General features: G+C 30.2%; 2 protein-coding genes and 112 non-coding genes across 117 annotated transcripts; 59 read left to right on the top strand and 55 right to left on the bottom strand.

Moving 5' to 3' along the window:
* Positions 1-242: 242 nt before the first annotated feature.
* Positions 243-5,772, bottom strand: Y67A10A.7 (Armadillo repeat-containing domain-containing protein). The gene is made up of 6 exons (NM_070343.5): positions 5,695-5,772; positions 3,866-4,018; positions 3,051-3,278; positions 1,766-2,161; positions 738-890; positions 243-540 (listed from the first exon to the last, which is right to left on the bottom strand). Exons 1-6 carry the CDS (start codon positions 5,755-5,757, stop codon positions 496-498), a joined length of 1,038 nt encoding a protein of 345 aa, NP_502744.2. The 5' UTR covers positions 5,758-5,772; the 3' UTR covers positions 243-495.
* 21ur-7476 lies at positions 534-554 on the bottom strand. Its single transcript, NR_059227.1, has one exon.
* 21ur-9394 lies at positions 982-1,002 on the top strand. The gene has a single exon (NR_059226.1).
* On the top strand, positions 983-1,003 carry 21ur-10608. Its single transcript, NR_059225.1, has one exon.
* On the top strand, positions 984-1,004 carry 21ur-10407. Its single transcript, NR_059224.1, has one exon.
* On the top strand, positions 986-1,006 carry 21ur-10878. Its single transcript, NR_059223.1, has one exon.
* On the top strand, positions 987-1,007 carry 21ur-5963. Its single transcript, NR_059222.1, has one exon.
* On the bottom strand, positions 1,081-1,101 carry 21ur-208. The gene has a single exon (NR_059221.1).
* 21ur-1644 lies at positions 1,427-1,447 on the top strand. Its single transcript, NR_059220.1, has one exon.
* On the bottom strand, positions 1,523-1,543 carry 21ur-859. The gene has a single exon (NR_059219.1).
* 21ur-10940 lies at positions 1,524-1,544 on the bottom strand. The gene has a single exon (NR_059218.1).
* On the top strand, positions 1,722-1,742 carry 21ur-2891. The gene has a single exon (NR_059217.1).
* Positions 1,836-1,856, bottom strand: 21ur-11137. The gene has a single exon (NR_059216.1).
* 21ur-3878 lies at positions 2,193-2,213 on the top strand. Its single transcript, NR_059215.1, has one exon.
* 21ur-11167 lies at positions 2,569-2,589 on the bottom strand. The gene has a single exon (NR_059214.1).
* On the top strand, positions 2,625-2,645 carry 21ur-13132. The gene has a single exon (NR_059213.1).
* On the top strand, positions 2,789-2,809 carry 21ur-12181. The gene has a single exon (NR_059212.1).
* On the top strand, positions 2,792-2,812 carry 21ur-3406. Its single transcript, NR_059211.1, has one exon.
* Positions 2,795-2,815, top strand: 21ur-15376. The gene has a single exon (NR_059210.1).
* Positions 3,015-3,035, top strand: 21ur-4281. The gene has a single exon (NR_059209.1).
* On the top strand, positions 3,018-3,038 carry 21ur-13582. The gene has a single exon (NR_059208.1).
* 21ur-12883 lies at positions 3,183-3,203 on the top strand. Its single transcript, NR_059207.1, has one exon.
* 21ur-8022 lies at positions 3,247-3,267 on the bottom strand. Its single transcript, NR_059206.1, has one exon.
* 21ur-3042 lies at positions 3,339-3,359 on the bottom strand. The gene has a single exon (NR_059205.1).
* 21ur-8377 lies at positions 3,541-3,561 on the top strand. Its single transcript, NR_059204.1, has one exon.
* Positions 3,822-3,842, top strand: 21ur-5496. The gene has a single exon (NR_059203.1).
* 21ur-3400 lies at positions 4,120-4,140 on the top strand. Its single transcript, NR_059202.1, has one exon.
* On the top strand, positions 4,530-4,550 carry 21ur-952. The gene has a single exon (NR_059201.1).
* On the top strand, positions 4,862-4,882 carry 21ur-10004. The gene has a single exon (NR_059200.1).
* On the top strand, positions 4,863-4,883 carry 21ur-4905. Its single transcript, NR_059199.1, has one exon.
* Positions 5,773-6,263: 491 nt separating the features above from the next.
* Positions 6,264-6,284, bottom strand: 21ur-1382. Its single transcript, NR_059198.1, has one exon.
* Positions 6,285-6,618: 334 nt separating this feature from the next.
* Positions 6,619-6,639, bottom strand: 21ur-11649. The gene has a single exon (NR_059197.1).
* Positions 6,622-6,642, bottom strand: 21ur-11185. Its single transcript, NR_059196.1, has one exon.
* Positions 6,643-6,761: 119 nt separating this feature from the next.
* 21ur-12276 lies at positions 6,762-6,782 on the top strand. The gene has a single exon (NR_059195.1).
* A 111-nt stretch (positions 6,783-6,893) lies between these two features.
* On the bottom strand, positions 6,894-6,914 carry 21ur-2971. The gene has a single exon (NR_059194.1).
* Positions 6,915-7,118: 204 nt separating this feature from the next.
* 21ur-12273 lies at positions 7,119-7,139 on the top strand. Its single transcript, NR_059193.1, has one exon.
* Positions 7,122-7,142, top strand: 21ur-8580. The gene has a single exon (NR_059192.1).
* Positions 7,143-7,326: 184 nt separating this feature from the next.
* 21ur-1581 lies at positions 7,327-7,347 on the bottom strand. The gene has a single exon (NR_059191.1).
* Positions 7,348-7,415: 68 nt separating this feature from the next.
* On the bottom strand, positions 7,416-7,436 carry 21ur-592. Its single transcript, NR_059190.1, has one exon.
* Positions 7,419-7,439, bottom strand: 21ur-4138. Its single transcript, NR_059189.1, has one exon.
* On the bottom strand, positions 7,422-7,442 carry 21ur-11187. The gene has a single exon (NR_059188.1).
* A 166-nt stretch (positions 7,443-7,608) lies between these two features.
* On the top strand, positions 7,609-7,629 carry 21ur-15269. The gene has a single exon (NR_059187.1).
* A 28-nt stretch (positions 7,630-7,657) lies between these two features.
* On the bottom strand, positions 7,658-7,678 carry 21ur-4553. The gene has a single exon (NR_059186.1).
* Positions 7,679-7,708: 30 nt separating this feature from the next.
* On the top strand, positions 7,709-7,729 carry 21ur-8995. Its single transcript, NR_059185.1, has one exon.
* A 632-nt stretch (positions 7,730-8,361) lies between these two features.
* 21ur-9514 lies at positions 8,362-8,382 on the bottom strand. The gene has a single exon (NR_059184.1).
* A 284-nt stretch (positions 8,383-8,666) lies between these two features.
* 21ur-15640 lies at positions 8,667-8,687 on the top strand. Its single transcript, NR_059183.1, has one exon.
* Positions 8,688-8,833: 146 nt separating this feature from the next.
* Positions 8,834-8,854, top strand: 21ur-11780. Its single transcript, NR_059182.1, has one exon.
* Positions 8,855-8,940: 86 nt separating this feature from the next.
* 21ur-7330 lies at positions 8,941-8,961 on the top strand. Its single transcript, NR_059181.1, has one exon.
* A 254-nt stretch (positions 8,962-9,215) lies between these two features.
* Positions 9,216-9,236, bottom strand: 21ur-1197. The gene has a single exon (NR_059180.1).
* Positions 9,237-9,899: 663 nt separating this feature from the next.
* On the bottom strand, positions 9,900-9,920 carry 21ur-424. Its single transcript, NR_059179.1, has one exon.
* Positions 9,921-10,157: 237 nt separating this feature from the next.
* Positions 10,158-10,178, bottom strand: 21ur-2013. The gene has a single exon (NR_059178.1).
* Positions 10,179-10,306: 128 nt separating this feature from the next.
* On the top strand, positions 10,307-10,327 carry 21ur-9488. Its single transcript, NR_059177.1, has one exon.
* 21ur-4469 lies at positions 10,309-10,329 on the top strand. Its single transcript, NR_059176.1, has one exon.
* 21ur-10276 lies at positions 10,310-10,330 on the top strand. Its single transcript, NR_059175.1, has one exon.
* Positions 10,331-10,447: 117 nt separating this feature from the next.
* 21ur-3770 lies at positions 10,448-10,468 on the bottom strand. The gene has a single exon (NR_059174.1).
* Positions 10,469-10,537: 69 nt separating this feature from the next.
* Positions 10,538-10,558, bottom strand: 21ur-11794. The gene has a single exon (NR_059173.1).
* 21ur-1031 lies at positions 10,539-10,559 on the bottom strand. The gene has a single exon (NR_059172.1).
* A 134-nt stretch (positions 10,560-10,693) lies between these two features.
* 21ur-5338 lies at positions 10,694-10,714 on the top strand. Its single transcript, NR_059171.1, has one exon.
* Positions 10,715-10,998: 284 nt separating this feature from the next.
* On the bottom strand, positions 10,999-11,019 carry 21ur-10436. Its single transcript, NR_059170.1, has one exon.
* 21ur-6863 lies at positions 11,000-11,020 on the bottom strand. Its single transcript, NR_059169.1, has one exon.
* Positions 11,021-11,149: 129 nt separating this feature from the next.
* 21ur-12724 lies at positions 11,150-11,170 on the top strand. Its single transcript, NR_059168.1, has one exon.
* On the top strand, positions 11,151-11,171 carry 21ur-7945. The gene has a single exon (NR_059167.1).
* Positions 11,172-11,262: 91 nt separating this feature from the next.
* Positions 11,263-11,283, bottom strand: 21ur-6158. The gene has a single exon (NR_059166.1).
* A 123-nt stretch (positions 11,284-11,406) lies between these two features.
* Positions 11,407-11,427, bottom strand: 21ur-4831. Its single transcript, NR_059165.1, has one exon.
* 21ur-6538 lies at positions 11,408-11,428 on the bottom strand. The gene has a single exon (NR_059164.1).
* Positions 11,429-11,563: 135 nt separating this feature from the next.
* On the bottom strand, positions 11,564-18,639 carry ssu-2 (Suppressor of Stomatin mutant Uncoordination). 4 transcript variants are annotated; one of them, NM_001268877.3, is made up of 8 exons: positions 17,598-17,758; positions 16,003-16,328; positions 15,546-15,667; positions 14,161-14,300; positions 12,829-13,039; positions 11,968-12,067; positions 11,816-11,920; positions 11,564-11,764 (listed from the first exon to the last, which is right to left on the bottom strand). In NM_001268877.3, the coding sequence occupies exons 1-8, from the start codon at positions 17,662-17,664 to the stop codon at positions 11,627-11,629; spliced, it is 1,209 nt and encodes a 402-aa protein (NP_001255806.1). In that variant the 5' UTR covers positions 17,665-17,758; the 3' UTR covers positions 11,564-11,626. The 4 variants fall into 4 exon arrangements, with proteins under 4 accessions (NP_001255806.1, NP_001255804.1, NP_001255805.1 ...); NM_001268875.3 differs by lacking the exon at positions 17,598-17,758 and adding an exon at positions 18,557-18,634 and having other exon boundaries at positions 11,565-11,764; NM_001268876.2 differs by lacking the exon at positions 17,598-17,758 and adding an exon at positions 18,557-18,639 and having other exon boundaries at positions 11,566-11,764; positions 14,176-14,300.
* Positions 11,706-11,726, bottom strand: 21ur-10735. The gene has a single exon (NR_059163.1).
* On the bottom strand, positions 11,845-11,865 carry 21ur-9308. The gene has a single exon (NR_059162.1).
* 21ur-710 lies at positions 12,070-12,090 on the bottom strand. The gene has a single exon (NR_059161.1).
* 21ur-13629 lies at positions 12,159-12,179 on the bottom strand. Its single transcript, NR_059160.1, has one exon.
* 21ur-4795 lies at positions 12,638-12,658 on the top strand. Its single transcript, NR_059159.1, has one exon.
* 21ur-2556 lies at positions 13,072-13,092 on the bottom strand. The gene has a single exon (NR_059158.1).
* Positions 13,310-13,330, top strand: 21ur-3469. Its single transcript, NR_059157.1, has one exon.
* 21ur-2166 lies at positions 13,313-13,333 on the bottom strand. Its single transcript, NR_059156.1, has one exon.
* On the bottom strand, positions 13,314-13,334 carry 21ur-14399. Its single transcript, NR_059155.1, has one exon.
* 21ur-2518 lies at positions 13,589-13,609 on the bottom strand. The gene has a single exon (NR_059154.1).
* On the bottom strand, positions 14,042-14,062 carry 21ur-1062. The gene has a single exon (NR_059153.1).
* Positions 14,046-14,066, bottom strand: 21ur-3343. The gene has a single exon (NR_059152.1).
* Positions 14,424-14,444, bottom strand: 21ur-35. Its single transcript, NR_059151.1, has one exon.
* Positions 14,522-14,542, bottom strand: 21ur-8379. Its single transcript, NR_059150.1, has one exon.
* On the top strand, positions 14,666-14,686 carry 21ur-6438. Its single transcript, NR_059149.1, has one exon.
* 21ur-14056 lies at positions 14,666-14,686 on the bottom strand. Its single transcript, NR_059148.1, has one exon.
* Positions 15,112-15,132, bottom strand: 21ur-4790. The gene has a single exon (NR_059147.1).
* Positions 15,199-15,219, bottom strand: 21ur-3517. Its single transcript, NR_059146.1, has one exon.
* Positions 15,337-15,357, top strand: 21ur-12043. Its single transcript, NR_059145.1, has one exon.
* 21ur-2085 lies at positions 15,338-15,358 on the top strand. Its single transcript, NR_059144.1, has one exon.
* Positions 15,537-15,557, top strand: 21ur-4167. The gene has a single exon (NR_059143.1).
* Positions 15,827-15,847, bottom strand: 21ur-1049. The gene has a single exon (NR_059142.1).
* 21ur-4086 lies at positions 15,828-15,848 on the bottom strand. The gene has a single exon (NR_059141.1).
* On the top strand, positions 15,969-15,989 carry 21ur-6982. Its single transcript, NR_059140.1, has one exon.
* On the top strand, positions 16,423-16,443 carry 21ur-2023. Its single transcript, NR_059139.1, has one exon.
* Positions 16,497-16,517, top strand: 21ur-4435. Its single transcript, NR_059138.1, has one exon.
* Positions 16,498-16,518, top strand: 21ur-3721. The gene has a single exon (NR_059137.1).
* On the top strand, positions 16,719-16,739 carry 21ur-7497. Its single transcript, NR_059136.1, has one exon.
* Positions 16,720-16,740, top strand: 21ur-15172. Its single transcript, NR_059135.1, has one exon.
* On the top strand, positions 17,194-17,214 carry 21ur-3360. The gene has a single exon (NR_059134.1).
* On the top strand, positions 17,421-17,441 carry 21ur-11971. The gene has a single exon (NR_059133.1).
* On the top strand, positions 18,067-18,087 carry 21ur-8888. Its single transcript, NR_059132.1, has one exon.
* 21ur-4423 lies at positions 18,168-18,188 on the bottom strand. The gene has a single exon (NR_059131.1).
* On the bottom strand, positions 18,452-18,472 carry 21ur-6815. The gene has a single exon (NR_059130.1).
* Positions 18,640-19,145: 506 nt separating the features above from the next.
* Positions 19,146-19,166, top strand: 21ur-4840. Its single transcript, NR_059129.1, has one exon.
* Positions 19,167-19,252: 86 nt separating this feature from the next.
* Positions 19,253-19,273, bottom strand: 21ur-9155. The gene has a single exon (NR_059128.1).
* A 306-nt stretch (positions 19,274-19,579) lies between these two features.
* 21ur-11280 lies at positions 19,580-19,600 on the bottom strand. Its single transcript, NR_059127.1, has one exon.
* A 497-nt stretch (positions 19,601-20,097) lies between these two features.
* On the top strand, positions 20,098-20,118 carry 21ur-15175. Its single transcript, NR_059126.1, has one exon.
* Positions 20,100-20,120, top strand: 21ur-8120. Its single transcript, NR_059125.1, has one exon.
* On the top strand, positions 20,101-20,121 carry 21ur-7896. Its single transcript, NR_059124.1, has one exon.
* Positions 20,122-20,216: 95 nt separating this feature from the next.
* Positions 20,217-20,237, top strand: 21ur-14241. Its single transcript, NR_059123.1, has one exon.
* 21ur-3322 lies at positions 20,221-20,241 on the top strand. The gene has a single exon (NR_059122.1).
* Positions 20,242-20,679: 438 nt separating this feature from the next.
* Positions 20,680-20,700, top strand: 21ur-8161. Its single transcript, NR_059121.1, has one exon.
* A 68-nt stretch (positions 20,701-20,768) lies between these two features.
* 21ur-660 lies at positions 20,769-20,789 on the top strand. Its single transcript, NR_059120.1, has one exon.
* A 351-nt stretch (positions 20,790-21,140) lies between these two features.
* 21ur-3789 lies at positions 21,141-21,161 on the bottom strand. Its single transcript, NR_059119.1, has one exon.
* A 133-nt stretch (positions 21,162-21,294) lies between these two features.
* 21ur-2861 lies at positions 21,295-21,315 on the top strand. Its single transcript, NR_059118.1, has one exon.
* Positions 21,316-21,351: 36 nt separating this feature from the next.
* 21ur-12658 lies at positions 21,352-21,372 on the bottom strand. The gene has a single exon (NR_059117.1).
* Positions 21,373-21,487: 115 nt separating this feature from the next.
* On the bottom strand, positions 21,488-21,508 carry 21ur-8797. The gene has a single exon (NR_059116.1).
* Positions 21,509-21,691: the final 183 nt, after the last annotated feature.

Raw genomic sequence — 21,691 nt, 5'->3', positions numbered from 1 at the left:
ATGTAATGTTTAAAATCAGAAAGCCAAAAATTGTCCAGTTGTGGTGATGACATTTTTATTTCTAAATAAAAAGTTATACTGTTTCATGTTTCTCATATAATTTGCAGTTTCTGCGCAATAATTTTGTAGGAAAAATTAGAAGACATTCTGAAAAGTAATAAAACTTCTAGTGTTGAAAAAATGTGAAAGCCCCGTAAAACTTTTGAGTAAATTTCTTCTTTGCACCAAAAAATACAAAAAACAAAACGTTATTAGTTTATTATTATAACTTGTATTAAAACTGTCCAATAAATAAAGCTCATAGACATTTTGGGGACTAGAAATTTCAATTTTTCAGATTCAAAATTAGATTTTATCAAGTTTTTAAAATTACCGGTGGTTGCCACCGAAGTGAAATTTTGTTACATTGTTTCTTGGAGAAAAAGTGTTTTGTTTCTGATTCAATGACACGTATTTTCGTAATTAAACATGGGAAGTCGGGGAATTCTAGAGGGATTAGAGTCGATTCAAATGAGATCCAGCTGTTGGGAACGAGGGAACCTGAAAAAAATCTAGTAGTCTGTTGAGAATTGGATAAGATATTTGGAAGTATTAAAACAGTTTATGTTTTTTTTTGTCAAAATACAAGGTTCTGATAACTGACACATATAATTGGAATTAAAAATTGAAATGCTTTTAGTTATTTTTGAAACAAAACTTTATAGGTAATCTTAATTGTTTCAGGTTCAGTAACTTACACTTGCGAGTGTTTCAAGTAATCGTTGTGCTTTACTAGCCACATCCTTATTCGAATGTTCTGTCAGATGCCTGGCTTGTGCTTCCAGTTCCTCCCGTCCTTTTGGGCCGTATATAGAGAAATAGAGAGTGTGAGATGGATTATGGAATGGATCCTGAAAATGGGAATTTATATGAGTGGGAGCTTTTTTTTTCAAAATTTCACTGTTTCAGATGTATGATTTTTGCTGAAAATTTTCTTAAATTTTTATTTGGAGCATGATCAAATAGAACGTTCAGCGTGTGAGATGAGTTATGGAGTGGGTTTTGAAAAAAGTTGTTTTACATGTTAACATCTGCTTATGACATCTGCTTAAGGAACACATATTGATGTAATTTAATTCAGTATTTTTTCATTGACAAGGTGAAACATTTTCCTGTATTTACAAATTTTCAAATAATTGTTCATCTTCGATTAAAAATTGTAGTATCAATTCAAATAAGTTTTTTCCAATGATAATAGTGTTCTGAATCTATTTTTCTCAAAGTATGAAATCAAAATGGAACATTTGAAAGTCTAAAACAGGATCATTTTAAATATTTGGACATCTAGAAATTTAAACTATTCTACCACTGGTAGTCTAAGCAGAAAGTTATTTTTCTGCTGTTTCAGTAGGGAATTAAAAGATTTTGGATTTTCATCTTTCTTCATTATAAATTGGAGAAAATTGTCAAATAAAAAAGAAAAGCTTTAAAAACTGCTGGAATTTTTGAGTAACGGGTTAATAAGAAATGGAACAGATGAAAACAAAGGAGATTCAACGACGCAACCTTTTTCAAAAATTCTGATCCTTTTTGAGACTTTCATGAAAATGCGGATCATATCTACAAAATTCTGGATTTTTCAGATTTATAGTTCCAGAAACTTCAAAAATTTCCATTTTCAGAATATAAACTTCAACTGTTTCACTATGCTGATAAGTAGGAGAGCATGAAGGATATTTTAATAAGACCGTGGTAAATATACGAATTAATAAAGTTTGCAACCCACCAAATTATGTTCAGCTATCCTTTCATACGTAATATTCAACGCCTGAACTGCAGAAGTCGTACATAAAATCCACGTGACTGCTCTGATAAGAACCTCTTCTCGATCAGTATCCAATATTCGAAGAAGACCAGAAACTGACTTATTTCCAAGTAAAAATGGAACCATATCAGGACAACATGAGAGATTAACAAGTAGCCGAAGAGCATTTAAATTCACTTCTCCACGAACCCATAATCTATTAAGACAATGTGGTATTACTGGAACAAATTTCGGAATTTGATCCTTTCGAATATTTATTGAAAGATTTGTGAGTGCTTGCATTGCAACTACAACTTCCATTTCATCTTCAGAACTTAATCGGAAGACGATATGGTTTAGAGCATGTTTCATCACTTCCTGAAAATACTGAAATTTATGAACATTTTAGTGAAATTGATATTTGAGACATGGAATATTCTATTTAAATATCAGTTCCAAACTTTGAAGTTCAAAGTAGGGCTGTACAACCGGACGTCCGGTCGTCCGAACCGGACGCACATGCGTCCGGTTGGGGGTAACTATCCACGAGGCCGACAGTTTCCGAGTTTCGCCACTCACTATAAAATTGCTGATTAAGTATAGTGAGTGGCGAAACTCGGAAGTTGTCGGCCGCCGTGGAAACCTACCCCAAAACCGGACGCCGTGCGTCCGGTGGTGTCAAAATCGGACGACCGGACGCCGATTTGTACAGCCCTAGTTCAAAGTGTTTTAAATTTGTAGGAAAATAGATATTTTACAGTTCCAACGTCGAAAATTTAAAAAAATACCTAAATCTTGTTTCGTGAGCATCATATTACTATCAAACATTATTTTTAAATAATGTTGAAAAATTATATTACTTTTGATCCTTTTTTCGTGCTCAATCAGAAATATTAATAAAATTTCAAATAAGAAATTGGTTGAAAAACTCAAATATTGCATTTCTGCAAAAAATAAATATACTGTTTCACAAAGTTAAAATAATGTATAACCGAAAACTAATGTTGTTAGTACGATGTCCACTTAAAACGGTGCCAATTTATGCAGAACAATGTTTCATCACTGTTATAACCTTTTCAGTCTTATTTTACAAATTTTCTGTAACTTTTTTACTTTTACAGTAATTTCCAGAAACTGGTTTCAATTTTTTTAAGTTTCCAGTAGGCATTTTTTTATGACTAAATATTGTTTTAATATCTTTTCAAATTCAGAACATTGCCTCAAGAATTACTAGTACCGACATATCAACGGAAAGTAGCAGACTCACCATATTATCAGAAGCCACTGCCATATTTGCAATACACTGTAACAAAATAACTCGAGTAGATCTTGGCCAATGCTTCGAATCCGGTAACATTTCAACAACTCGATTTGTTAATCGAAATTCTCTCATTAATAATTGATTCGACGGATAGGCGGTTGCATTTGATAAAACTGTGAGCAGTGGGAGGAGAAGTTCTGCTGTTGGGTCCATACATTGAAGAGCGGAGAGAATCTGGAAAAAATATTGTTAAAGCATACTCGTGGAACAGTTAAATCAAGTTTCACATTAACCAACTGATTGAGAGCGCAGTCATTGAAAATATTAATTTTGAAATAATATTGAAATCAACGTGAAACAGTAAAAATTATCTGGCATCACTGATAATTTTTAATATATTTCAGAGAAACACGATTGTTTCTGGAGTTTTATTGGAAATACTAATTTCTACTGTTCCACAGTGTTATCAAAATGAATTTGAAAAGTAAAATTGCATTGAACCTCGGTTATTATTTTTCAATTAAGGAATTTTTGTCGGCAGACATTATTAATAAAACTAAAACTGCCAAATTCGAGCACCAGCCAATGTACCCGAATCCCAGATCCACAGTGAATAACACTTAAAAAACGGATCGTCCTTTAATCTTTTAATCCTTTTTAATCCATTAACCCTAATAACTACTTTGGTTTCTAGAACTGAATTGCATGATTGTTTCATTTCTTTGTTATCATGTTTTAATCAGGTAATATCAATCCTGAAGGTATACCCTTTTTTAGTCATATCACATTTATGACAAAAACTTTAGAACCCGAAAAATCACCTGTTTTGCATCAAAGTCAGTAAGCAATTTCTGATGATGATATAGCCGATCAATGAGTGCCCGTAACCTCGGTGATCCTACTAGTTCGGCTGCTGGATTTACAGTAATCCTCCATTCCGGATTGCTTTCGTCTGGATCTTTTTGGGGCACAGCCTGGAAATATAAGGAAATTTGAAATTGAAGGTTGAAAGCGAATTGAAAATTTTCTGCTGTTTCAAAGAGTTTAGATGTCTTAAAGTGTGAGTTCTATACAATTCGTTGTTTTTGCGAATCAAATTTATTTTTTCTTATAATTTTTATTCAAGGACATTTTAAATAATTTAAATTTCAGTGTTTGAAATTTTTCTAGGCTAGTAATTTTCAAATTCAGCAGGAAATGCAAATGCAAAATTCAGAATTGAATCGAGCTGAACTTTGCAAAAAATTACTGTTTTGCGAAGAAAAAACTTACTATTGTTGGGCATGTGTAAGCAAACTTTAAAATTCTGAATTATTTACAGATTAAAATTGTGTAAGTCATAGAATTTGGAAGTTTAACTTTTTTTAAATATTGTTCATGAGATACCGCATACTTAAAAAATTAGAAAAAACATTGATTTACTAAATCAGAAATTTTTTCTGTTTCAAAAAATTTATATTTCGCAGAAAATAAAAATACAATTAGTGAACATTTCCTTTTCTTTGAATCTGTTTATCCGCATTTCAGTGATATTTTTTAAGTCTCAAATCATGAAACTATAAGTTTTGAGTTTTGTAGGTTTTTTGAAATAATGTTTGAAAAATTTTCACTTTTGATTACATTTATGTTTTGAACGTTTTTTGAATTTTTATAAATATTTTGAAAAAATCGAATACTTTCAGAAAGTTTTCATATATCGGATTCCAAAAAAAATTGATACACAAAAAAAACTGTCAAAAATTGCTTTTAAAAAATTTACTTTAAATTCTTGTCTTGTTTCAAGAAATTGATAATTCACAGAAGTTTTTTGTTTAAAATTTGCATCGTTGAAATACCCAAACCTATAAAAAAAGTAGCAGAAAAGTCTTAAAATTAAAAAAAGCACTTTTGATAATTTTTCAGAGGTTTTGTTTTCCTTCCCAAAGCTTCCTGTCCTACAAAACAATTTTCAAGTTTTCCAATCTCCAAAACTAATGATTCAAAATCGTCAATTTCACCGCCAAAAAAAAAACTTTTTTGTTCCCTTTTCCCTGTTGTTTTTTCCTTTGGAATTGAAAATAAGTTACCAGTTGTGTGTCTGTGTGTGTGGACCTAGTACTGATGACAATATATGTACATAAAAAGGGGTACTTATTTGAATGAATGGGTGGAGGAAATGAATGTTTTGAAGGAAAAGCAGAGAATTGCGGATGAGATTGGTATTTTTCAATTTTCCCAGGGGAGACAGGGGGAATCGGGAGGTTTTATGTGCCCGAAGGGGAATTTTATAGCCATCGAGGCCACCTGAGCACTTTCTCAAAAATTATTTAGATTAGGAATTGGAAAGTTAGTAGAGTATTTGAAAATCAAAAAAAAATTTATTGGAACGGTGGAAATAATCTTTTCCAGTTGAGGTTAACAGATGTGAACACGCCAACCATAACAAAAAAGTTTTCCGATTGTCATATTTAATGGGGTTATTCAAGTAGTGTCGGAAAATTAAAAAGTGTAGATTAATTACGTCACAACTGTATTCAAGTATATAAAAACATGTATTTAAATACATTTGATAAGACATTTTTGAAACTGTAAATAATTTTTAATTGAAATTTTCAAATTTATATTTTACGTTATGCATATTTTCACAAACTTTAAAAAACTTAAAACCAACCTGAAACCGACCAAGCCTTGGACTGGCAATCTCGACCACGAATCCCGAATTCTGCTGGCCCATGTGTAAGGTTAATAACTGCAAATTTCAAATTCATTAAATATTACTCGAAAAGTTTAGCAGTCGGTAAACGGAATACGTGAACATGCAAAATGTTAAATATAGAGAAGTAGTAATTTCTAAAATAATTTGACAATATTTCAAATCCCTCATATCTATGAGTTCAACTCTCCACCACGGGAAAATTTTTTGCGAAATATTATTGGTACGTTTGTGGGACAGGAAAGTAAATTTAAGCCGCGCTAGAGAGGTTTTTGTGTCGAATTCCAATTTTCACAGGTATATACAGGCACAAAAAACAAAAATAAAAATTATGGAACTCCGGAAATGTTTTGATAGATTTGGATTCTCCTCATAGATTTGGAACTATATGTACTATTCTATGGGGTTGAGTAGAAATTTAAAAGTGAGTATTTTCAGAAATTTCTAAAATCCGTTTATAAACTTTACTTTGGTACGTTTTTATTCGCAGTTTTTTTAAAAGTATTATGATACTTTTTTAAAAATCTTTTTTTAATTTTTACCATCGAACAAATTTTCCCTAAAACTACCATTTTTACAAAATTTTGAAACCGTGTTTTTTATTACGTTTTTTAAATTAAATTTCAAAAACTTGTGCAAACAACTGTTTTTCTAAAAAATCTTTTTTTAAGGGAATAAATAAATAAAGAAAAAATAAATAAGGGAAAGTTTATGTTTTCTCTAAATTGAAGTATTGAAATTTTTGTTTGGAAACATTTGTAAGAGAGTATATAAGAAAACACAAAGAAAAGATTCACCTCAGTGCCAATTTATGATATTTGCAACGTAATGCTCTGCATGAATTAGTTGAAAATGTTCTCATTAACTTTTCGATAAAACTGTCAACTTTACTACAATATTGGAATAATGGTATATATAAAAAGTGCAACATCTTAGACGGATTCTGAAACGTTTTTTTTTTTGAAAATAAATTTGTACTGTTTCAAAAAGTTATTGAAAAAAAAAACACAAGTTACGCTTCATAATGATAAGATTTGTACCTCATTTATTTTATTAGTATGGTCTTTCTATTAGACTTGCATTCCTTATTAGTATTGCACATTGAACACACTCCAAAAATTAGTATTGTACTCCCTAACAGTCTTGCATTCACATTTTTCTGTTACACACCCACTTCACTAATTTTAAGATTTTAACAGCATTTTATGCTTATTTTGCAACAATATTTCAAAACAATTCTATGAGATTAGAATTATTGAACCTATTTTGTTGCAATCTCAGTCAATTTGTTTATATTTCCAAATAAACTTATTGCAAAATTTGTGTAATTATTATTACTGTTCCAACAATTTAATAAAGGAAACGCAATTTAGAATTCAAAATGATATTATTCGGATTTCAGATAGGAAGAAGGCAGATAATACATATCAACTTTGAATACAAAATAATAATAATACTGTTATCACTAAAATGCTCCTAGTTTTAATTCATTTTAACATCTACTACTGTAGCAAAAGAAATTATGATGTTTTCAAATTAAACATATCGTTTTTTCCACACTTTTTGAAAAAATTTTTCAATTTTTATTAGTTCATCTATACTACAACAAGAGCAAATTTCGAATAAAAATCAGTTTTTTGAAAACAATCTGAAACTGCAGTTTTTTTAAAACAATAATTTTGAATCTCCTTTCGATTCGAATAATAATTTCGAATAAAAATCAGTTTTTTGAAAACAATCTGAAACTGCAGTTTTTTTAAAACAATAATTTTGAATCTAGTGCAAAAAATTTTCAAAACAACTTTCGTATTGAAATAATTTACAATTTCAACAAGTTTTTTTTAAATAAAACCAGTTAAGCTTGAAAATTAATATCATGTAAATCTAAACTCATACATTAAGTAATTTTTAAAGTTTTGCACAGAACTGTTTCAATGAGTTATTGAAAATTGAAGTTTTTGCTTCAATATAATGTTTTTTTGATACATAATCGAAATAAAAACTTCCATATAAGAAAATGTGGGAAACGAAAAGTTGTTGAAAAGTTGACGTGTAGAGAAAAAGTTCGAAAAAAAGGCGGCCACACAAAAACGACACAAAAGCAAGTAGATGGGGGGGGATGGGCGGACCAGCGAAAACTATGTGGAGAGAGTAGGGGTGAGATCTCTGCGTCTCTCTATCTCTCCTCTGTTGCTCGAATAAATTCCAAATTCAAGCAATGGCTACAACCACCACTACCACCACATCACCACCATCGACGTCAGTCAAAGGGAGTAAAGTGAGGAAAACGAGGAGAGCCGAGTGAAAATAGTGAATCGATGGGGGGAAAGCTGTTGCAGCAAGAGGGTGCAAAGGCGATGGACGAGGAAAAGTAGACGAAGAAGAAGAAATAAAGAAACAGAGACAATTTTGGATTGAAAACGGAGAAATAAAGGGGGAGAAGGAGGCCTCCGCAAATGGTGTTGACATGCAATCTCATGTGAGAGAACGAGCAGGGAACTCCGAGAGCACTGCAGACGATTGATAGGCATTCCGATTTGTGTGTGTGTTATTAGATTCGTGGAACTGAGGCTTGTAAAGGACATAAAATTACGTCTAATAAACGGGGGATCTTGGGAAGAAACTGGAATTATTAAAGAGAAGGTAGTAAGCGGAGCTATTATTAAATTATTTTGATAGGCTCGTGAAACGGCAATTATTTTTTTATGATGCTAATAATTTTTTTGTAGTTTTTTAATGTTAATATTGTAGAAAAAGAGAATCATGTGAGAAATCGGAACAGTTTCCATTCGGAGTACTGTATGGTTAATTTTTCTGCCACGATACTGCCGTATAATATAAATGAAAGGAAGGTGCTGAAACCTTTTTTTTTGACAAGTGGTTCATTTTTCAGAACCATTTCATATTATCTGGCCTGTTTTTTTAATTGTCAGATTTTTAATCATTTAATGAATTATCTCAAAAGTTAATTCTCAAGCGTAATGTAAGCTTCCATGTTCAGTAAAACAATTTCCGAAATCTCCGAAAAACTACTGGCCTGAACATTTTTTTTCCGTATGACCCTAGTCATTAAATAAATTTATTTTGAGAGTTTGAATAAAATGTTGCCAGAGAGCTGCAGTTTCGATAATCTATAAAATCAATCACAGAAAAATTTTTCGGTTTCAAATTGATATCAAAAGTTTGAAAATTTTGAAAATGTATTGTGTCTTTTCTTTGAAGCATGTATTTTCCTATTTCTTTGATATTTTTGCATTCCAAAAAAAAAATTTTTGAGTTACTTGAATACAGAACGTGATAGATCAAACACTTTGAAAAAATGTATATTTTCAGTAGAAAAATTGGTGAGTTGCAAAATTAACGACACATTTGTTGCAATATAGCCACTTCCTTAAAGTGAATAAATACATTTAATTAACACATACATAGTTCGTTTGAAAAAAATTGTTTGACATTTTAGCAATTGCCACAATTTGTCATACGCCACTTACACATTTTTAACGAAAATTAACAACGTTCACTTATTATACTAACAACGTGAAGCCGTGAAGCCGTGAATTTTTCACTGAAGAAATTTCAATCTGAACAATGGCTATTCATACCAATAAAGTAGAATTAAAAAAATTTTTAATGAATTATTATATAAAAATTTTAAAAAAGATTTAAAAATATTTAGTCTGATCTAGTTTCACACAATTAATAAACTCGAGTGGGAGAGCTACTTGGATCAAGAAAAAGTGAAAAATAAATTAACTCAATTACTAGACTATGTCTATGCATATTAAAAGATGCGGAATGGAAAATAATTTTCATCCCAAAGCTGGCTCGAGATGTTCAAGTAAAATGAGTTTCTAACTTCATATGTTAAAATTTTGAAATTAAAAAATTTGACTTTCCACTGCTATTTTGCTATTGCTTTCTTTTTTTTCTGTTTTGTTGATATTATGTAAAACTTTGAAACACTTTTTCATTGAAAAATACTTTCAAAAAATGTAAGAAAATTTTGTTCACTGTTTTTCTTAGCTCGTTTTCCGAAAAAAGATATTTTTACAAAAATAGCGGTTTCTTCAAATAACTTTGTACCTCCATTTTAGAATTTTAGTATAAAATATCTCCAATGATTGTTTCTACAACAAAATATTACAACAAATTGAGAATTTACTGGAAGAGTTTATTATCATGGACTATACAAAAATATATTTGCTAGAATTCAAAAACACATTGAAACAGAAATTTTTTATCAGAAGATTGTGCTTAGTTACCGTATTTTCTCTATTAGCCCAGCGCCCGTAATATTTCACATCGAAATAATATATCTTGGTTGATTTGGAAGTTATACATTACAGAACTTTAGAATTTTTTTTTCAAATTACAATTTTTGATGAAACAAAAGACAACTGAGATATGAGCAGCCAACGTAAAGCGTGAAAACTTGACCTTTAGTAAAAAAGTGAAAACTTAACGTTTTTTGAAACATTCATGGAACAGTTGAATTTTTTCCAACAAATAATTTCAAAACATTTTTCAGTTTTAATAAGTTTACTTGAGAGTGGAAATTTCACTATTTCACTATTTCGGGCAGATCCATTTTTCTTTGTCAAATTGTGAAATCAATAAGGTTGAATCGAAATTATTTTAATATTTTTTCTGAAACAAAATTCGAAAAAAAAATTAAATCATGTAATCGCACATTTCGATGGGAAATTCGAGAAATAGGACAGTTCATCGAAGATTGAGCAGTAAAATATTTGTTAGAATATAAATTTATATTGAAACAGAAAGATTTTTTTAACTGAATCTGTGCATAGTTAAGACCTGTGAGACCAGCAGATATGGAATTTTTGTTTTTTGTAATTTTCCTAAAACAGTGAAGTTTTTCAAACAAACAATTAATAATTTTGAAGCATTTGACAGTTTCAACATGTTGACTTGAGATTGGAATTTTTAACTGCTTCACTTTGATTGACAGAATTGGGATTTCAGGTTAAATTGCAAAATTAAACACTTTGTATCGAATTTATTTTAATTTTTTAAATCAAAATTCGAAAAAAAAACTGTTTTTTTCACTACCTGATGAGAAGTGAACTCGGGTTAGAACAAAGTTAGACAAATTTAAAAATTCAACAAAACCATGAAGTTTTCAAAAAAAGTATTCAAAACGCAATAAACTTAAATTGGAAGAATGTTTGTTATCATAACGTATTGGACAATAAGATATTTGCTAAAATTCGAAAACATCTGGAACCATAAAACATTTTGAAATATCACAAAAAAAGAATCATAACTTTCATAACAATAAAAATTAACATTCTTAAAACCTTTATGAAACAGTTGAATTTTTCTTTTAAAAAAATTTCAGAATTTTTGTCTGTTTCAGCATGTTGTCTTGAGAGTAAATCAAATTAAAAAGTTGTTTGAATCAAATTTATCACAATTTTTTCAAATCAGAATGTATTTTTAAAAAACCAAATTAAATTAGAAATTATAAAATCACACATTTTGATGGGAAATTCGGGAAATAGCATGGCTTGGTTTTATAGTTGAAAATTGAGCAGTAAGATATTTGTTGGAATATAAATTTATACTGAAACAGAACGATTTTTTTAACTGAAGATGTGCATAGTTACGGTCTGCGAGACCTGTGAAAATGTGAAATTTTCTGTTTATGTAATTTTCCTCACGAGTCATAAAATTCATATCAATAAAAATTAACATTCTTGAAACTATCATGAAACAGTTGAATTTTTCTAAAAAAAAATTTTTCAGAATTTTTGCCTGTTTCAGCATGTTGCCTTGAGAGTAGAACTTTTCACTAGTTCACCAGTGAAACAGATAACAGAATTTATTTCAATTTTTTCAAATCAGAATTTATAAAATAAATCAAATTAGATTATAAAATCACACATTTCGATGGGAAATTCGGAAAATAGCATAGTTTCTGTGTACCATACACATAGAAAATCCCCTTTTCACCGCCTAATGAGAAGTGAACTTTGCTGATTGGAATCGCGTTCATATAGTGGCGTTGCTGAAACATTCAAAATAATTGTAAATCTGAATATTCAGGTTTCCATCATACCCTTATCACTCGGCACACTCCCATACATTTTTGAAGATGCTGCGCACAGAATAGTTTTGACATTTTGTTCACATCTTCTTCTTGATATTGTGAAATTGGAATTATCTGAAAAAATTTATTTTCAGACGTTTTGAGGATAGTGAAGCACTCACATAGTCTTGCTCCTCCTCGAATATCCGTTTACCTTCCGCTTGAAACAGTAATTTTTCTGGAATCTCACTTTCCGTGTAGTGCTCCGATTTTTCATTTTTGCTGGAACAATTAGATCAGATCTATTGCTATACAGGTTTAGGTTCGAGTACATAATGATATGATGAAACAATAGTGTTTAATTTTCTACTTTCTACATATTAGTATTTTATTATTAATGCTAATAAAGCATCAGGAAATATATATAAAAGGTGAAACAGCGGATTTTTGATTTTTTTTTGTAAATAGGTGAATTGGTGAATTGGTGAAAATTAGTGAAAATTTATATTTTTTGTTTTTGTTTTCAAATTTTCGAATAAATTGGTTGAAAAATATAGTGATTTAGCAGGTAAAAAAAAAAGAAACCCTAATTTTACAATTTTCTAGTATAGGATTGCGATAGTCTCAAAACTGGTTTCATTTGGATAAAAAATATTCTGAAAGTCTGTTAAATACTCGCGATAATTAGTAAAAACAGTAATGAAAAATCCTGAAAAATTACCGGTGAATATGCACATTACAGCCTTTTTAGCCTCATGTCATCGTAAAAATGTGTTCCACCAGAAAAAGTTTTATCTAAAAAATTACTGTTTCGTAAGTTTCATATCATTTTTTGTAGTCAGTTTTAACCAGTAACTTATGTTCATTGACAGCAAAATTAATTTGGTTATATTTAAATGTTTGTCAAAAGGCGATGGTTTTTGTGAAACAATTATTTGAAAATTTCTCATATTTTCCAAGTACAGCTAGCCAGTAACTAAGGACAGAACTATCAGAATACAACCTTTTCAAAAATAAAGCCAAAAACTTAATTCAAAACTTACAAATAAACCTTGATCCTCGTATAATTCCTAACAGACCCAGTTCCAGAGCACGAAGTACACGGTTTCTTGCCGCCTCCTTTACAATGATGGCACTCTTTGATTCCCCGCCCATGACACATATAACAAAGATCATGAGTTCCGATTCCAGGTGGAGGGACACCGGTTTTTGACATGAAATGCATGGGGGTACCGATTCCATATGAGTTACTACCTAGAAATTGATTTGAGTTGAGAAGAATATTAGTGAAGTTTCCATACGATTGATTAGACTGTTGGGAAATAAGTATTTTGAAGTAGATACTTTGAAACAGGAAATAAATATTTTAAAGTTGATTGGCATTGTATATGCGATTATTTTATTTTTAATGTACTTTGGCATAAAAGTAATTATCTTCTGAAATGTATTTCAGAAAACTGGTAGAATGTAAAAAATACACTGTTTGACCATTTGGTTTTATGATATGAATTTATTTATTTTCAATGGATCGTGACATTTCAAAACTGAATCTTTATTTCAGACAAAATGAATATTTAATAGCAAACCAAAACAGTTAATCAGTGGCAAAAAAGTGTAGCGGCCGACATCTAACGGGTTTCGTCACATTTAGTATTGCAAAACTTTGAGATTTCAGCCATTTCTGGGAAAACTATTTTTACAATAAACCCTTTGAAAATTAGAAAAATACACCTAGTTAGGCTACTAAATAAAAGAAAAGAAGAAAAATTCGACCCGAAACTAGAATCCGTGCTTCTAGTATTTTTTTAAGGAATGAATCGTCTAATACATTTATATTTTCTCTCGCCAAATTACGGTAAAAGTAAAACAGTTGAAACATTTTCAAACTCGAAAGAGGACGGTACCAACTAAAATTACTCTCAAAAAGCGTTACTAATATTTATATTTCTAAAAAATAAGAACTGCATTTTTTCCAAAGTACGAACTACACGACCAATCAACAATTTGCTCAGCCTACTTTAGAACCAATCAGACGGAGTGGGCGGAGTTCGAAGAAGCTGATTGGTGGGTCCAGCTTCTAATTTTAGAGGCATGTCAAGCAGTGAAATCAAAAAAAAAGTTGCCAAAAGTTAGATTATTTATTTTTTTTGGGTTTTTTTAATACTTTTCTTTCTGTGATATTCCTGAATTTCCGACAAATTAGGATATTTTTAAATCAGAATTTCCATTCTTCCTACTTTACATTGAATTTAAATTTTATACCAACTAGGAATATGAATGAATTATTTCAAATCCCAACATTCTATAACACCTCAACAAAACAGACAAAAACTGACAAAAAGCGTTTACAAAAGCGTTGAACAAAATATGCTTACCACTTCCAGACCCACCGTGCCTGACCATTGCAGTTGAAGAAGAAGCATATCCACGTGACAGGTCCGCGTGCGGAAACGTGGCAATCATTGGATGGGTGTATACAGCCGGGTGAGCCACTCCAGATTTCATACCGGTACCTCTGAAACAGCAAAAATTACATTTTAGGACGAATTTTTCTAGGAAACAAATTTTTTAAATTAAAAAAGCTTTGATTTCAAAATAACAAAATAACGTAACCAATTATTTGTTGTAAAAAATTGTTTCCCTGAGATAAACTACTTTACTAACAAAAAGGAAATCCTACAAAACATATGAAATAAGTGAAACATTCGGAACATTGAAAAAAAAAACATTGGAAGATAAGAATAGTGATCGAAAAGAATAGAAATCTGTAACATTTTTCATAGTGAAGAAGCGGATGAAACAGAAAAAAAAATATTTAAGCTTGAAAAAAAATCACTGTTCCAAGAAGTTGTCAAAACTGAATTTTCGAAAATTGCATATTCTCTAGTCTAGAATTTGAAATTATTATATTTCTATCAAATTGTTGAGTTCATATTTTGTTGAAACATTTGCCGTGTACTCTCTATTATTGCTGCATGCAGCACTAGTTTCCAGCCTTTTTTTGAATTCCGCACTATTAGAGACTGCAGTACTACTGGAGACTACAGTATCAATTTTCGAGCGTATTATTTCAATTGGAGATTAATAGCGTTCAGTTGCAAAAGCTCACCTGTTTAAGCTTTCATTCATTAATTCAAATTATTAAGATTGTGGATTTTTGTAAAAGAAAGACACAATAATTAAATTATATTTGTAACTTTACAAGAAATCTTCAAAAATATACAAAAATGCTCCACAAAATTTCGAAACTGCTTAGTGTCTCTTTCAATAAAGAAATGGGTGCGGCACTGATTTTCGGGACTTTTTAAAACGCATCACTAATAGAGAATATACGGTTAGCAAATCTATTACTAAAAAAAAATCCCCAAAAATAAATGAAATAGGTGAAACATTCGGAACTTTGAAAAAAAAATTGGCAGAAAACAGAACACAAATTGCAAATTAAAACATTATTCAGAGTTAAGAAACAGATGAAACAGAAAAAAAATTAAATCTTAAAAAAAGCCACTGTTTCAAGAAGTTTTCAAATCTGAATTTTCGAAAATTTCGTATTCTCAAACTTCTATATGATAAATATGTATTTATGATACTTCTACCAAACTGTCGAGTTCATATTTTGTTGAAAAATCTACGTAAACTCTCAAGAAACCCCTTTTTTATACTACATGATAGTATTATACATTGTGACCGGAATTTGAAAATCCGAACGTTTCAATATTTTTATATGTCTTCACAAATTTTGATGGCATGTTAAACTCACCGACAAAACGAGCATTTATCTGTTCCGTATCCCCTGCAGTGAAAACAATGAATAGTTCCATCCGAATTGCACGCCGAGCACGGATTTATTTGACTTGAGCCAGGCATTTCGAATACACGGACCTGAAAAAAAATGAATGAGAAGAAAAATTCACTAATTCCCGCGAAATGTCGGCTGCGGAACGACAATATTTTTCTCAGCTAGTTATGTAATAGTTACATTCTTTTTTGAGTAAGTACATTAAAATCAACTAATTGTAATTTTTTTGCCCTTTTTTCTGGCATGACAACTACTGAAATATAATTGTGCTCACTTCTCACATGAGATTAAGAAAACAATGTGAAGTGGTTAAAAAATATATTGCTACAAATTATCTTCTGTTTCAGATAAAAGTTAAATTTTTTTCTCATGAAGTGTTTCTATTAAATAAATGAAATCAAGAAAATTGAAAATTCACCTGATCCACAAAAAGATGGCCCGGCATAACTTCAAAATCCCACGGGCTCAACGCCCCACTACCACCGGTCAAAGAGCATGAAGCTTCACTCATTGCAGCAAAATTCGCTGCTTCAGTGGCTTCAGACGTGGATCTGGCTTCTGTGAATGATTCGAGAATGTAATGAATACTTGTTGAAGGTTCTATTCGATCAAAATTCATTTTCTTCACAGTCTTGCTCTTCCAATATCGATGACGTTTCACTTCTTTTTCAAGAGCTTCTCGACACTCAAATTCTCCAAATGGGATGATATCGTCGAAATATTGCATTTTGCTCGAGGCACTGGCTGGAAAATTTGATTTAAAAAAGTATTAGAAAATTAAACTTTATGTACACTATTTCAGTGTCTTGTTAATTATGAATCACCAATAAACATTTAGTGTGCAGTTTTTCGAAACTTAAACTACAGTGTTTCAACATTATATTATTTATGGATCGCTAGTAAATATTTTGGTTGTATAGATCATCGTTTAACATTAGGTTCGAATAGTTCAACGTGTATTTTTTTCCAGTTTTTAATAAATAATTATTGAAATTTGTATTACTGATTACCAAACAAACTTAAAATATATTGAAAAATTAAAAAAAAACATGAAAATCTTTTTTCTGATTTTATTTTGCAAACGACTACTGTTTCAGAATGTTCATATTTAGAGACGATCATAATCTCTTTTAATTATTTGAACATATACCTCATCGATATAAATTTTCAGTATTTAATAAAATATGACGTTAAAAGTTAAAACTAGTTTCGAAAAAGAGAGCTTGAAATTCCTGCTCTATTTTAGTAGCATTGGAATGTTCTTGTAATACGAAACCTAACCGATTAAAAACCTTTTCGAAATGTTTGGAAACTTTTTTGTTGAAGTTTTTGGTGAGCAAGAGAAAAAAAATTTTTGTATTGAACCACTGGTATCTGATATATATGGGTACAAAATCACTAGGAACTCACTGTTTGAAGATGAAAAAGTAGTCAAACATGCTATCAAAATACCGGAAAAAATAATTTTTTCAAATAGTTTTTTTTTCCATAATTATAATTTTTGTAATGAAAAAATTTTCTGAGTTCACAAAAAAATATAAAAAAATTGTAAAGTTTTTTCATTATGTTTCATATTCCCGCTATAAATAATAAAAGTAGGATACAATATTAACTCGTTCAGTTGGCTATTAAACAACTATTCAAAAACAATTGCCACATTAAAAATTGTTATTGTTTAATATGAAACTACAATATTATTCTCCAAATTTTGCATGTTATACTAGGAGAAAATGCACAAAATGAATGAATAAAGCAATAATTAAAATAATGATTTTTTTCTAAAATCCACTGTTTCATGTTTTGGTTTTAAGAAAAAGTAGTCAATGTGTTTTCTATTTGTGTTTATTTAAAACAATTGTATGCAATTCTTATTAAAGCTCCAAAATTAGTTCTACGTTTCCAGATTTCAAGACAGAAAACCTTTTTTTAGTACTTATTATCTTTTATTTTTAAATTTCACTACAATAAATCCCATAAATTTATGTGTGGGCAGCAATTAATTTGGCACCTCACCTTCATAATTCGGGGGTTTATACCCTGCAATCGGGACAAATTCAATATCAGAATATAATGAGAACATCTCGAATCAAAATCAAGAATCACGATCAAGCTTTGGGAGCGTAATGAGAGAATGTGACACTCGTGTGCTGCCAATTTATCTGTTCTCTCTCTCAAAGATATCATGAGAGACAAAGAAATTTTGGGGCGGATATCAGCCGTCGGACTCTCATCTTTCAGAACAAGCCGATGAACAAGAGAGATAGCCCAACGGAAAAGAGTTCATTCGTCAAATTTTTGTGAGATAGAGAGAGAGCTACTGGTGGGGCAAAAGTGTTACTAATATTCCTTTGGGAATCTATTTTTAGAGACGTTTTTGATCACGGAAAAAATGAAATATGAAAGTGAGAAACTAACTGGGTTTGACAAGATAATTTGTCTCTTTCGTGTGGGGTTTTTATAAAGCAAAAACAAAAGCATATGTTCGAGATCCGTTTTGAAATTATTATTGAAAATAAAAGCCCTAATTGCTCGAGAGACGAAATTTTAAAAAAATCTACCGTTTCAAATATTTGGTTTATTCCAACAAAGAGAGATTTCTGCGGAACAACTGTGTTTTTTTTTTGATTTTGTTGAATGATAACTGTGAAACAGTTAAAAAATGTATGCACTTCTACTTTTTGTTTGGAAGAATTTTTTATATAATTGTTCGATTTTAACTTAATATAACCTAAATATTTAACATCCATTTTAAAATCATTTTGTCAGAAAAATTAAACTTTTTGTGGAAATACATAAAACTAAGAAATTATGTGTTTGGCGAAATAGTTTTTCAATTATATTTTGAGACATTTGAGATACTTTTTTGTATCATTCAAAATCAGATGTAAATAAACAAACAAAACTAATCAAATTTTAAAACTTATTTGAAACATGGCCTCCAACAAATATTCACAATTAAAAAAAAAACTAACTTGAAAACTTTTTGTGTTTCTCCAAATCCTCGTCAGGAGGCAGTAAACTATTGAAGACGTCTGTCATGATTCCTTCCTGAAAATTGTTGGAAAAATGAGAAAACTGGTGAAAAATGATACGTTCAGAAATGAGAAGATGAGAATGAGGAAGGAAAATGTATAATGATGAAAAATAGAAGGATTGTAGGGTGGTGTTATTGAATAAATAGAAAAAAAAGAGTTTAAGATTTTTAGAGGGGGATTTTCTGGAAATTTTGATTTTTAAAAAATAGATAGCTCAGAAAATTAAATTCGAAAAGGGCACGCTATATTGAAAATGTGAAAACATTTTGTAAAAAAAATTGTTTTTTCTCTACTGAAAAGCATTCAAAATGACATATTCATTGTTGGATCGACTTTCTCTATGAACTGCGCTCACAAGTAATTCAGGTCAAAAGGTTCTTTCGAAACCAAAGTTCTATGTTTGTGTGGAAAATTATTTACAAAAATATTTGGAGTACTGGCGAATCGAAATATTTTTGAAATGACTTTAAAAAAAATTTACAGTTTCAGAACTTTCTGAAAGTTTTTTTTTAATTAGACATTTTGTTAGGAAATTCGAGTTCTATCAGTTTAATTTTTTCACCGAATTACCTGTTATTGCTAGAAAAATTTATTTGAATACAGAACAATTCAAATCGATTCAAAATTTAAGTTAATCACAATTTGCAACGAAGATTGTTGATTATTAGGCGTAGTAACATATATTCAAAGGTTAAATCAGGAAATTTTATATTTGTTTTAAATTTCAAAAAATTTTGTTAGATGACTGGAACAAATTCATTAAACATTTGGGTTTTCCAATTTTACGGCAAGCCACCAAAGTTCTATGACACATAAAAACCTATCCAAAAGGGCATGAAGTAAGTGAAGAAGAGCCTCCGTGTATACTGGAATGGAAATAAAAGAAAGAGAGAGAGAGTCCACTAAAAAGAGCATTTTGCTCTTTTCTCTCCAATTGGATTTTCCAAAAAGTTTACCCGTCGTGTCTTTTCATTGAGTGAGCTGTGAATTCATACATGTATTGAACTAAATGATACACATGAAACAGAAGAAAAAGAAATAGGAAAATAGATCCCTTGAAAGCTTAATGAAAAAAATGGGAGGGGAAGACGAAAATAAAGAAGGGGAGAAATAGAGGGAAGAAGACTAGAAATGCAAATCAAATCCGGCGCTTAGCATAGAAAAAAAATAGAAAATGACTGGGGTCCCGAGAACGGGGGGTACGGTAGATGGGAAACTCGGAATTAAAGGAGCAGCTGACAAAATGGAGGTCACGGCAGGTATAAGAGCCGGCATTTTGTGAGAATGTCCTGTGAAATGTCGGTTGCTTCCAAAAATCAAAATTAAAAAAAAAGGATAATTGAACAATAAAACTTCTCACCGAAAAACCTAACAGAGCGAGTTTTCCAATACTATTCGAAATGTATTCCTACTTTTGAAAAAAAAATTATCGTCTGTTTTAGTATCTACATAATAGTTATTCCTCATAATTAATGAACTATTTATTATGCCGTTGTCCGCTAGAACTCGAAAAATTGAAAAAATAAACAACAAATTTGGCCACAAATTTTTCTACTGTTTCATCTTGATATTTTATTATTATCTTTTAGTATAGTCATTGATGAGTGACACACACGGCGTGGTTTGGGCAATTGTAAAGTGACGGCGCTCTTACGGTATATTAGACACTTCCAAAAAAGTTAAGCCTAATAAGTAATTACTTGATTTATTCGCTATTTAATGATTATATAGACAACGTGGGAAATATCTAGAAGTTTATTTTTTCACGCAATCACTTAAAAAAAATAGATTTGGCAAGTATATGTATACATTTCTCAAACTCTAACGCTCCTAGATTGACCTGAAACGAGTTGTTGAACCTTGAGAACTGAGGGAGGAACATATTTTATTCATCGAGTTTTTTTTTCGGTTCTACATTTTTGAAATCTTCACGCTAGTGGGTTTTGTTGATCATTAGAAGCAAAATTATCGCAAACCAAATTATGAAAAATATGATTTTTTTATTCAAAAAATTACTGTTTCAAACTGTTTTGAAAAGTAGAAAAAGCTGGTGTGATGATTCGTAGCGTAGCATGATTTTTTGTAGTTTTTATAAAGAAAGTATGTTTCACAATTTGCTTATAACGGAGGATTCTACTGGAGATACTATTGATTTCAAAATTTGCAGCGAAATTTGTGTCAAATATTGTACTTGATTAATAGCCAGATTCCGTCTTTGAACTTAAAATTTTTAAGCGAAAAAAGAGCAAAGATAACTAGACGGAAATATAATATTCGTAAGGTTTTCGACAAGATTCATATGTTTTTATCACGTCTCATGTTGATCATTAGAAGCCAAGAAAAGTTACGGAGGGGTTGTTGTTGATTATCTTAAGATCAATATTCTCATTAAATTTTTAAAAAAGTTGTTTTTTTTTGTCAGTATTAAATAGCAAATTTCCCATTTTACCTGTTAGAAAAATCACAGTTATCAAATAAAGTTGAAAAGCGGGAGATTTTTTATTAATATTGGTGATGACAAAGTGGAGGAAAGGAAATCCCAACAAAGCAGTTGTATTCTTTCGGTCTTGTAAACTAGAAGAAACAGTAAAAATTCGAACTCAATTTTTTTTTTGATATTTGTATTCTACTGTTTTGTTATTGTGTTATAAATTTGTCTACATTTAATGATTTAATACATTAGAATGAGAAATTAAGATAAAATGAACTTTGAAGAATTTTCCATTTATGAGTGTTGAAAAAAGACATGAAAATCTTCAGTGAAATTTCAATGAAAAATATTTAAATTTCATGAAACAAAATTTAGAAGTTCCACTGGATAATAAACCAGCAATAAAAAAAATGAATAAAGTATTTTTGTAAATAAACCAAAACGAAGGGCGATTTTTAATGGGAACGTTTGAAAAAAGTTACAAATATTAGCCTACACAAGCAGGAAAAAATAAAAAATTTTATTGCTAATATTTTTGAGCACAAAACTTTTTACTCTTTCCCGCGGTGGAAAAACAAAGAAAATCGAATTTTCAAAAAATAAGCTCGAAAATTTTTTAAAACTTTTTTTCTCAAAACTTT

The sequence above is a fragment of the Caenorhabditis elegans genome, chromosome IV (assembly GCF_000002985.6).
Source record: "Caenorhabditis elegans chromosome IV".
Taxonomy (NCBI): domain Eukaryota; kingdom Metazoa; phylum Nematoda; class Chromadorea; order Rhabditida; family Rhabditidae; genus Caenorhabditis; species Caenorhabditis elegans.
This window is presented reverse-complemented; position numbering and strand designations above follow the sequence as displayed.